The sequence below is a fragment of the Nelumbo lutea genome, chromosome 1 (genome assembly GCF_056320005.1).
Source record: "Nelumbo lutea isolate HS-2025 chromosome 1, American lotus-T2T, whole genome shotgun sequence".
NCBI classification, from domain to species: Eukaryota; Viridiplantae; Streptophyta; class Magnoliopsida; order Proteales; family Nelumbonaceae; genus Nelumbo; species Nelumbo lutea.
The window spans coordinates 22,426,823-22,439,096 of NC_142684.1; the positions used below are offsets into that span (position 1 = coordinate 22,426,823).

Consider the following 12,274-nt stretch of genomic DNA (forward strand, 5'->3'; position numbering starts at 1 on the left):
GCCAAATTTTACACAGGAGTCCTCTAATAAGGCGGGAAAGGAGAGTCGCAGAGAGAGAGAGAGAGAGAGAGAGATGGCACCTGTAGTTCCGAGCTCGCAGCCGTGGGTGGAGAAATAGTAATATCATTCTCTTATCTTTGTTTCTCCATTAAAAAATGGTTGCTTCTTCTGTTTCTATTTCAGGTTTGAGGAAGAAAAATGAAGAATCTCTTTCTTTTTCTTTTTTTTTCTTTTTTTTTTTTGCTGTTTTCTTTGGTTAACAGTCGACCAAAGCAAGTGAAGGACGTAGCTCACCAGGATGAGGTTGTTCGGGTTCTAACCAATACCCTCGAGACTACAAATGTGAGTATCAGTTCTGTTGGCCCAGATATTGCTTGAATTGTGCTTGTGTTGATCATGTTCTTGATTTCCAATCTTATGCTGCAGTGCCCACACATGCTTTTCTATGGCCCTCCGGGGACGGGAAAGACAACAACTGCCCTCGCTATTGCTCACGAGTTATTTGGGTATGCCGTTATACTGCTTTCTTCTAATGGCGCTTTCATATTTCTTTCATTTTTTAACTTCTTAGGAATCATAGGGTAGGTAGATATTTCATGAGAAGTTCTCATTTTCTATTTGGGATTCTTTGCTAGGGCATAGTCATTCTCTTTCTAAGGTTGCCCTCTTGCAAGTGATAGAATTATCAGATTTGTCATCCTCATCCAGCTTAATAGGCTAGAGGAGAAAAGGAATGTTTGATCTTATGTTGTTTGGTTAAAAGGGAAAGTTAGAGTTTATTGAGAAATGAGGAGGTTAATGATAGCCTAAGGAATGAGGAAACGGGGATTACATCAGATGTTCATTTGGATGTTATGACTATACACTAGAAGAAATAGATAAGGGTCAAGATTTTTACAATTGAAACTAATGTATTTATAGCTACTTGATGTGTTTCTTTACTCTTTAGCCAAATTTGTCTGAAAAATAACTCACTATATTAGTCTTTCACAGACCTGAACTTTACAAGTCTAGAGTACTGGAGCTAAATGCAAGTGATGACCGTGGGATCAACGTAGTACGAACTAAGATTAAAGATTTTGCAGCTGTTGCTGTAGGCTCTGGTGGCCGTCAAGGGTATTGCTACATCATACTCCCTTTCTTTTTGCTCCCTTTATCTCGTGTTTGTTCTTTCATTTCATATGGATGCTTTTGTTGTGTTGACTTCAGGGGTCATCCTTGCCCACCCTACAAGATCATAATCCTAGATGAAGCTGACTCAATGACAGAAGATGCTCAGGCACGTTGAGTACAAAATTCTTCTTATGATCCTTAAGAACCACTTGTTGAATCATTTCTAAACAAAATGTGATGGTTGTAGTATTTATATATATTTGTCATACAGAATGCGTTGCGACGTACTATGGAAACCTACTCTAAGGTCACACGATTCTTCTTCATTTGTAACTACATTAGCAGGTGCCTTTCCTACTTCCTTCCTCTGTTCTCCTATTATTACTGTGAAAAATTATGCAAGGATATTCAGAGAGAGAGAGAGAGAGAGGTGTTGTCAGAACCAGGCTACATTTTCCTTCTTTCTTTATTCTTTTAAAGTTGTTGATACAATTAAAATCTAATTATGCTTTTGCTTATATTGATAAAAAAATTATGCTTTTGGCTTTTTCTTATAAAAAGGATGTTCAAGGGAAAGAGAAAATGAAAATAACTCACATGCTTCCTTTTTATTTAGGATCATTGAGCCACTTGCTTCCAGGTGTGCAAAGTTTAGGTTCAAGCCACTCTCCGAAAATGTCATGAGTAGTCGAATAATGCATATTTGTAGAGAAGAAGGTCTCAATCTGGACTCAGAGGTGCCAATTAGTGGCTTTATTTATTTATTTATTGTGAATTTAATGGTTCAACATTAAACTGGTTTTGCATGGTACATACTGTTAACTTCAACATCTTTATACATGCTCTTGCTTAGGCTTTTTCAACCTTGAGTAGCATCTCTCAAGGTGATCTTCGTCGGGCCATAACGTACTTGCAGGTATCTTAAAAATTTCACTATTGTTTTATCTCATGCTTATGATTTTAAGCCATTACCATGTGCCTGATATTTTTCATTGGTCAAGATAAACTTCAAACCAAAGTCTAATCTTTAGGTCATCCAACTCCCTTCCTAGGTTTAAAATGCCAGTGCCAGTGCCAGTGCTAGTGGAGATATCGGTCATCCAAATATAGAAACATGTCAGAAATATTGTAAAAATTATAGACATGGTGGAAACATTGTAAAATATACAAAATATAGAATGGTGTTTTATGAAATGATAAAAGAAGCATAGGCATACATTTTTAAATTATTGTCTTGTTCTTATAATCATTAAACAAAGCTAAGAAACTAAGATTATAGACATATGAATACATTCTGAAGCCTTAAGATTTAAAGCTTCATGATAGAATGATTTAAAGAAAAATTTAAGCTCATAGAAAATGTAAATGGTTGTAATAGATCAACCAAATAATTTTTTACACAAACAAAAACTAATATTTAACTCCATGTTTGAAATGAATATTGAACTAGCTCAAATTGATAATTGTGTAAGTTTGGTGGGCAATACCATTGTTATTCAACATATCTACAATACTGAGAATAATGCTCTCTCTTATACTCCACATAGTGCTGGTAATGTTCATTGGGGGAATGTGTTGGTTCCAGTAAAATTTCATGTTGTTACCCATAAAAAATGTAAATGGTTGTAATAGATCAACCAAATAATTTATTACACAAACAAAAACTAATGTTTAACTCGATGATTGAAATGAATGTTGAACTAGCTTAAAGTGATAATTGTGTAAGTTAGGTGGGCAATACCATTGTTATTCAACATATCTACAATATTGTCACCAACTTATGTTATAATGCTATCTCTTATACTCCACATAGTGTTGGTAGTGTTCATTGGGGAACGTGTTGGTTCCAGTAAAATTTCGTGTTGTTACCCATGGAAGTGGAAATGGAAATATGTCATGGAAACTATTTCTTGTACTCCACATAGTGTTGGTAGTATTCATTGGGGAATATGTCAATTCCGGTAAGACTTCATGTCGCTACCTATGGAAATGGAAACATGTTGTGCAAATATTAGGGGAATTAGGGACATTTTAAGCCATGCTCCTTGTGTAACTTGTTTCTCCCCTATTGTGGATGTGGAATGAACTTTCTTGATATTTGATGAAGTATTGTTGTCCCTGTGGTTCTACCAGGCAGTTTGCCCAGTGAAATGATCAAAATTGTCCAAAACCTAGGAAGTAGGAACCAGTCAGCTGTGCAGGTCACAGGGTCAGCAGTTTGATCATCTGAGACAATGACCATTGAAAATACTGGTTGATGAAAGCAAAAACTTGTGTTCTATTTTCATAGAGATGAAATATGCAAGGTTACATTTTGCATTAATGTTGACTTGTTTCTTCTCATACTATTGGACTCTTTTGCAAGATGATTACCTTCAATAGATCTTTAGAAGATATATGACCCATCTCTATCAGGAAAAGCTTCTACATAAACAATTTATAGGAATTATTAAATACTTAATTCATGCAAAAAAATGCCAAACTTACGTTTTTGTCTAGTCTACCCGTCCAAGACACCATGTAACTGGGTTAAACATAGGTTAATGACCTTTTTTTTATAAAATACTTTATTCAAATTATACATTAGGGATTAATTTAGTTCTTCATTGGTTTCAAATGTGGAAACCCAAGAAACCAGATTTTATGAAGGCTGTACTTATAGAACTTGAAAACCAGAATTTTGTTTTGATTTCAAGAAATTTTGAAAATATTGACATTTCGATGATTTTTTTTCTAGGTCTTCAAAATTTGTAGTATTACAAACCAATCTAAAACAATCAAATTTCATGTCAAAATAAATGTATAACTTTCGTCAATGGTTAGCCACTTAGTTTGTTGATGAAAAAAGTAGTGGAATAGCTAGAAGGGATGAAGAAAAAACCAGGAAATAGAATAGCTTCTATAGTTCTGCTACAGCTGTAACGGGTTACTGATTTTCGTAATCTGCATCCATAACAATTTGGAATTAAATAGATCGTACTAATCTTGTCACGGAAGATGGAACAGATTTTCTGGGAAAATTAACTTTAGAGTTTGCTTAAGATCCGTTATAACTGCCACGGTTTATCTAAGCACGTTACATCTTCTAAGGTCAAGCATAAATTTCATGATGTAGTGACTGATCCAGTTATTATAGACAAGAAACAAAAGTCATTTTTCTCCTCTGCATGATCTAATGGCCAACATCGCTGCATCTAAGTAATCACCTTATCCCTTTGGCTGCTTAAAGGAGGCAAAAGATATGGTTAATGAGTGTGAAGCATTAGGGGTTGGGAAGGATTTCCTCTATAGTGGGGCTACATTTACTGTTGTAAAGAATTTTAGCTTTTGTAGCCTTTCTTTCACGCACTCTGTATCTTCTTTCTCCTGATATAACTTCCCTGCTTATCAGAAAAATTACTGCACTGTGGATTGAGCTCTGATAAATAACTATTATCCGGAATGTAAAGATGTAGACATAGCATATATAATTAAAGTATTCCTTTCTATACATTTTAGCATCCATTGGTAAATTAATGCAAAGGGCCCGCCTGGGGTAGTTTTACACCACTCTTGGGAATGTAAGAGACCAGGTATGCTTGTGGTTTTGCACTCATAGAAGTCCTTTAAACAGTAAAAGATCAAGGAAAGATTTGCCTATACCATGTATGTCTCTAAATTTGATTGAAGCATAGTATATGGATCAGTATTTTATTTTATTTCATGTCATTTTTAAGGAGGGTACCTTGAGTTTTGTGAAAATGTTCTATTTGTGAAAAGATTGTGCCTTTATCTTTTTTGTAAACAAACTTCTTGGTGGTTAGGAATTTATTAAAGCTTTAAACAAGGAAAGAATTTCTTGGTTGCTGGATTTCTAGTTGGAGCAAGACAGGAGATTTACATTATTTGTATTGAATATTGAAATGCTTGGCTCACAACTGCACTTCATAATCCTTGATTATCTCTCGAAATAATTTACAGAACAATATTGATAATTGTAAACTTGCAAACCGCCATAGACCCAGTTGGTCCAACTTGAATCTAGACTGAGCTGGCCCAGTTCAACCTGAGACCGCAATCCAAGTTACTTGGTCAGAACCGTCTGCACTAACCTAGCACCAAGAACATTCTAGAATTATCTTTAAAAGGGGGAAATTATATAAATAAGCGCCCCATAGCCAAACAATGTTTTAAAATGCCGAGGCATGATGTGAGGCGTTCTACTACCTGGAGGCATGAGGCATAAGCCTCCTGAGCACAAAGAGGCGTAAGCCTTTTTAAGAGGAGGGGGATGAGGAAGAAAGAGCGGGGGGAGGAAGAGGAAGGGACAAGCCTCCTTAAGATGGATTGTTCTGGGCAATGCTGAGTGGAGCAAGAACCCCCTGGCACAAAAAACCTAAATTGAGCTACACAGACTTCTTTCCCCTTATCTTCCCTTCCCTTTCATTTCTTTCTTTTTCTTTCTTTTCCCTTTCTTTTCTTTTTTTCTTTTCTTTTCAGTCATTTTGTATAAGGTGTGCGTGAGGCACACGAGGCATTACACCTCTAGCACTTCTCATGAAAAAGGCATATGAGGCATACACCTCGGAGGTATCAACGCCTCTGGCATATGCCTCAGGGCATTTTGGGGGCGCCTCACCTAGAGGTGTACCTTCAGGTGTAACCTCCCACGCCTTTTAAAACACTATAAGCCAAACGGGGGACCCAATACCTGAATCCACCCTCTCTCTCTGGGAAGGAAGTCTGAACCTTTGTTAGACTTCCTTCCCCATCACTGACTTACAGGGACTATAGGAGGCCTGATCCCTCACTGGAGAGGGTGCATAGTGCAGCCCCTGCGGTGTCCGGATAATTCTCATTTTTCCCCTCTCCATTCCCTTCAGACTTTCAGAGCTGACCATCCGTGCCATATCCACATTCCAAATACGTAGCTTGAGGGGAATTTGCATCACTGAGGGTGATTATTTGTTATGTATTTTTTCTGAACTGATGATAATGAGACTGTTGCCCCATGATCGTGTTTTTGTACAATAAACCATGTATGATACTGAGACTGAGTTGCCCCTTAATATTGGCTTTTTAAATATCTTTTCTTTTCTTGACAACCATTAATAATTGAACTATATATATCTAACAGACCAAAGATTCTCATATTTGAATTAGCAAAAACGATTGGATTAATGTTTTGAATTATTTCAGGGAGCTGCTCGCTTATTTGGTTCATCTATTTCTGCCAAGGACCTAATTAGTGTATCTGGGGTATGTAAATTGATATTTCAGCTCCTCTCCATATCCTCATTTAAGTTTTCCTGAATAATTGTTTTGTTCTCTTCTTTTTTTTTTAGAAATAAATATATCTAATATTCCTGTCTAGAGGAAATGAAAGAATGCCTTCTCTCTTTTTTTTTTCCCCCTCTTGGGCCTCCTGCAGAGAAGGGGTTTGAGATTTTATTTTTTATAACTAATGTAGAATAACTGCCGCCTATGTGTTAAGCCTGGCATTTTAATGAGTATTTAAACAGTTCCATACAATTAAGCAAGCATAAAAATGCTGCGCTGAAAATTTTTCATAAAACATTAATTGTTAGAGTGCAACATTCCTGTTGTTAAGGAAACAGTATATACCTTTAAAAACTCCCCCCCCCCCCTCCCTTATGACCTTCTTTCTATTGGTGCCCCTAACTGCTGAGATCTCAATTTACCAGGTAATTCCACAAGATGTTGTTCAGGCTCTATTAGCATCATGTAGAAGTGGTGATTTTGAGTTGGCCAACAAGGAAGTCAGTAATGTAATTTCAGAGGGATATCCAGTTTCTCAGATGCTTTCTCAGGTTCTATCACTTATTTTCTTTTGCGCCTTTTATCTCCATTGGTGTCTATTTCTATTAGATCAATATTTTTGGTGACGCGTAGTAGTTCTGCCAGTTGTTTGAGGTGATTGTAGAAGCAAATGATATATCAGATGAACAGAAGGCAAGAATCTGCAAGAGATTGGCTGAAGCAGATAAGGTTACCATCCTTGATCTGTTTGTCTGTGTTGTTTACTTGATTAATGTTTAAAGTCTCAATTTTAAAGACCTTTGTCCTTGCTGAATAAAAAGGCCATTACCCAATGTTGGTCCCAAGTCCCAGCAATCTGGGGTCTTGGGAGGGTTATACTGGATACGGTACCTTTGTCATTTTGTTTGCACAATGTGTCAGTTCTCAGCATAGCCTGCCAGCCCGAGATTTTACTATTACACCAAGTGATGGCCCCTTTGCATCATACTATAAATACCAGGGTTCAGTTTAAATTGGTTGGAATTCCAAATTTGCAAAAATTAAAAATTTTAGGATTTTAATAAAACTTCAAATCTGGTTAGCACATTTTTAACAAAAACTTAACATACCGATTAGCACCATTTTAGGTTAGGCTGTGCTTAGTTGAAGTATGCCCCAGCCCACTAAAGGCCATTACTCAATGGCCAATGTTGGTCCCAGCTGTCTGGGGTATTGAAAGGGGTGGACTGGATACGGTCCTAACTTATGGCATTTCTTTACTGCACAAAGTGGCCACTATCAGACTTGAACCCGTTTATCTTTTTGTGAAAAAGTAATCACCAAACTACTTGGCCTCTCATTAGGACCCAAGCATGGCCATTCGCCCATGTACACGGTACACCACCATAAGGACATGGAACTACTTTGAGAGAACAAAATAATAACTAATGTCTTTTTTTTTCTTACTGAAACTGGAATAAATCCATTGCTTGTTTTGTATTGGAATATATTCTTACTCCTGTTCTATTGTGTATTCAGTGTCTAGTTGATGGAGCGGATGAGTATCTGCAGCTTATGGATGTGGCAAGCAATACAATGCGAGCACTTTGTAACATGCCAATGGAGTTCTCATACGAGTAGAGCTGCATAGAAAGAGGTGGAACAACACAAGGGATTTTGTTTTGACTGTTCGGCACATCAACAAACAGTCCAATCTTTACTTAAATAGATGGTGCATCTTGCTTGACTATAGAGAAAAAATGTAGCTTCTAGATTGGAAGGGCTAGCTATTTAAACATCTTCGACATTTTAGTTTTTCTATTCAAAGGTCCCTTCTCTTTCAGTCTCTTTTAATCTTTGACTATTTTCTTAGTGCAACCGTCGTCTTCTGGGTCTCATCCATTTGGAATGGTTCAGTCTGCAACTAAAAAGGAGTGAATCTCGTTCCCTACCTCGATGCATTAGGAAAATTCTGACACCGTAAACCAGCCCGCCCAAGTTGCAGCGAGTTGGGTCACATCCCATAATGCTCTGACACCGTAAACCAGGAGCAGGAGGCGAGGAAAATTCTTTGAAATGCCTAAAAGTTTTCATATATGCCAAAGTTGAATTAGGAAAAAAATTATAATATATACAGGAGAGAGAAACAGACTTCTTTATAAACACAGCTTTGCAATTCTTTTCAGTGACCAGCACTGGTTGTCATCTTTTTCCTAATAATGGTTCAAGAAGAGCAGACTCTTCCTCCTGCAAAAGTAGAATTATAGAAAAGTAATAATAGAGCATTGATCAGCAGCTGAGCTTCTTTAGGTTATAAACAGTCTGCTTCTGTAGTGAATCAGCAACCAAGTTTGCATTTTCAATATGGAATGTGAACCCACTTACCACCAAGGCATTGAATTCTGTCTGCCTCAGGTATTGCCTATGACAGCAGGATCTCTAAGACGTCGTAAGACTAGGAGCCAATAAAAGAACAAATAGAACATTATTCTACAGAAGCCTGAGAAATAATCCTCTTTCCCAATATTTATTACTTGCTTATTTTCATCCAAACCTTTTGGCCAGGTGTAAATATCTAAGAACAAAAATCTTCAACAATTTGGATACTATAATAGATTCATTTGAAAATGGGGCTGCAACTTGGTCCGGCCCAAGCCGAGCTCGATGCGACCCAGTCCACAGTTTTACATGGAGGGCTTGATTGTTTGGTCCTCGGGCTGTGTTGGGCCCAAAAGTTTGTGCTTTTTATTTTTCAAGCTGAATCTGGGCCTATACTTTACATTGCCTGAACCCAACCCAACCTCATTCCAATCCAAGCCGGGCCCTATTATACATATAGTTATTAGTTACATACATATATGCACATATAAGATAGGTCAGACTTGACCTTGGGATCTGTTTGGACTTAGGCCTTGGGCCCAAATCTAAGGGTTGGATTTAGGCTGATCTTAAACCTGTTCCAACGGCCCTAACCCACCCCTACTTGAAAGTACATTTGAAATTGATGAGGTGCGATTTGGCCCTCTAGTGATGTGATGACACGTGACACTTCAAAACAACCAGACAACACCACGTAAACAAACCTCAGGAGTGTCTCGAACACCTCGTACCCGCCTTGACAACCTCGACACAACTCCGGCAAGCCGAACTGCGAACGACCCAGCAAGACATCAGGTCAGTGTAAGAAGCAAGACATTAGGTTGGCATAAGAGGCAATCTGCTTTCGCTGACCTGACCCGAGTTCGGTTAGTGACCTGCATGACGTGTTGGGCGACCTCCTCCATGAGTGGGTTATCGTCTATGACTTTTCGGGATCACAACGCCACGTCGAGAGAGCTGGTTATCACCTTTCCTGCTTCGAGTGTAACTAGATAGACACTACCCGCTTACGCGGAGTCCATCACTGAGTGCGAAACCACCTTCGAACCAAATGAGTCAGAGATCTTGGACGCGCTTTGTGAGCCTCACGACAACTTGCCAATATAAAAGCATCCCCATTCATATCAAATGTATGCACGATTTATGCTGCCACACACTTTAGATCTCTCGCATTCTTGCAATCACATTATCAGTTCACTAACTTATGCATCGGAGTGCTACCTCGAGTAAAGCAACCTAGGCACTCTGATCACTTCTTTCTTACAGCTTGAATAGGTGCCCTACTTAGTCTGGCGTTCGAGCTGTCTGCCAGCAAAGATCACCAGACCGCGCATCATCAATTAGCATTGTCTGTGGGAACACATTACACAAAGCTGAGTTCTCACCTCTAAGACTTCGATCTAATGGCATCTTCCAACAACACCCCCATCAACAACAACGCACGTGTTGATGGAGAAACCACAGGGGGGCAGGACCACCATGCCATGCACACTGAGATCCCCTTTGTCACTACTTGGCAATTCACTATGCCCTTGACCTTACTAGGCATCCTTGTCGCGTAGAATCCTAACGTACCTCTTTCAGCGGTCGATGGTTCCTATCGGGATTGATGGTCGCTAGTTTCACGAGCTGGTGCAGTTTGTCCGCGGGATAAATTTATAGATGACAACGTGGTAAGGCCATTTTGTGGCATTAGTAGTGATGCAACAGCATCAACAACAACACTAATAACATTAGGACAACGGGCAGAACATCAACTAGAATTATCAGCCCGATGACCAGAACCAGAACCAAGTACCGGACCCACCTTGCTGTCATGGAGACCTGAACCAAGTTCCCATCGTGGAATCAACCCGAATGTGATGTAGGAAAGAGCCACCTCGCCCTGAATGACAATGAAGAGGTAGAAAAGGAAGAAGAGAAGGAGGTGAGCCAGATCGCCACCTCGTCAGCACAGCCAATGATCTGCATTTTGCCATTGGCCGCTGAAATCTTCATGGCCCCATGGCCTAAGGACTTTAAGGCCCCTAGATTGGAATCATACAATGGAACAACCAACTTGGTCGATCACCTCAACAACTTCCAGGCCTTGATGCAGCTGCATGGGGCCAATGATGCGAGCCTTTGCATGGTCGTCGCGACCACCTTCTGGGGCACAGCTCGGATGTGGTACTCGGGACTAGCTACAAGCTCAATTGAGTTGGAGCCAGTTCGCCGACCTCTTCACCACTCACTTTGCGACAAGTAAGTAGTGTATGAAGTTAGCGACTTGTCTTCTAAACGTGGTCCAATGACCCAATGATAAGCTCCAGGACTACATCAAGCGGTTCAACCTAGAGTGGCTTCAGATACCTAACCTCAACTTGATTGTACAACTCACCGCAGAAGTCAATGACGTCCGACACCCTGACTTGTGTTGGAAGGTCGAGTTGAACCCTTTGACCTCTATAGAGGAGTTCCTCAACCAGGCCACCAGATTCACAAAGGCCGAAGAAGCGCTTGGGTCTCTGTTAGAGCTGAACGAAAAATAAAGGAGATCAGAAGATGAATCTAGGAGCAACAAGCAGAGGTAGAAGAGTAAATCGCCAAGGCACAACAGATCCTCTCATAAATGGCATAGTAGGTCGCAACGGAGAAGGAGCAGGTCCCCCTTACAGAGGCAACATGTCCTTAGGTCGACGTTCTCGCACTCCTTTCATTCATAACCAAAACTACATTGCACTGAAAGCAAAGAGAGGGGAGATCCTAATGTAGATAAAGACAACCAAATATGTCAGATGGCCACTTCAGATGAGAGGAGACCTCGCCAATAGGAATCCAAAGAAGTACTGCCAGTTCCACCGGGACATCGGCCATGACACAGAAAAGGAATTCATCAAGGTTACTTGGAAGCAATTCATCAAGGTTACCTTGGATGAAAGGAGACCTCAAGGACAAGATCGAGGAGCTGATCCACCAAGGTTACCTGAAGCAATTCATAAAGCAAGAAGACTGTCATCAACCTGTCGATCAACCTAGATAAGTGTTGTAGTCGAGTAGGGATCAGAATATGGACTAGCCTCCCTGAGACCCACCACCAACATAGTGGCCCATCTATGGTGTAATCAACATGATCACGGGCAGGTCCATCGTGGCAGGATGTAACACCTCAATTGGGAAGAACTCAATTCGATATCTCATGCATGAGGATGAGAACCCACCTAAGTGCCCTTGCATGGAAGAAGTAATCTATGTCTCCAAGGATGACGCTCACAGGATCTAGTATCCACATGATGATTCCCTTGTGGTCAAGTTAGTGATAAATGACTTCGAGGTAAAGGAGATTCTGGTCGACTTTGATAGGTCGACGGATATCATCTTCCTAGAGGCATTCGAGCGAATGGATCTAGAGAGGAAGGACCTTCTATCGGCCGACGTCTCCCCTGGTCGGCTTCAGTGGAGAAGTATGTGGCCTCTAGGCTGAATAAAAGTGCTAATGACAGCAAGCTCGCCACTGAACCAGGTTCACTTTGACCACAACTTCCTAGTGGTCGCGACTCCCTTG

At 39.9% G+C, this 12,274-nt stretch overlaps 1 protein-coding gene across 2 annotated transcripts; it reads left to right on the top strand.

The window, feature by feature from the left end:
• Positions 1-8,205, top strand: EMB1968 (ATPase family associated with various cellular activities (AAA)). 2 transcript variants are annotated; one of them, XM_088964168.1, is made up of 12 exons: positions 1-117; positions 264-342; positions 427-506; positions 994-1,116; positions 1,210-1,279; positions 1,385-1,458; positions 1,730-1,850; positions 1,967-2,029; positions 6,292-6,351; positions 6,798-6,923; positions 7,009-7,101; positions 7,891-8,205. In XM_088964168.1, exons 1-12 carry the CDS (start codon positions 74-76, stop codon positions 7,990-7,992), a joined length of 1,035 nt encoding a protein of 344 aa, XP_088820294.1. In that variant the 5' UTR covers positions 1-73; the 3' UTR covers positions 7,993-8,205. The 2 variants fall into 2 exon arrangements, with proteins under 2 accessions (XP_088820294.1, XP_088820295.1); XM_088964169.1 differs by having other exon boundaries at positions 7,018-7,101.
• Positions 8,206-12,274: the final 4,069 nt, after the last annotated feature.

Coding starts and splice junctions, on each gene's coding strand:
- EMB1968 (XM_088964168.1), top strand. CDS start 74: ATGGCACCTGTAGTTCCGAGCTCGCAGCCGTGGGTGGAGAAATA. Junction 1,117..1,209: donor GGCTCTGGTGGCCGTCAAGG/GTATTGCTACAT, acceptor TGTTGACTTCAG/GGGTCATCCTTGCCCACCCT. Junction 6,352..6,797: donor ACCTAATTAGTGTATCTGGG/GTATGTAAATTG, acceptor TCAATTTACCAG/GTAATTCCACAAGATGTTGT.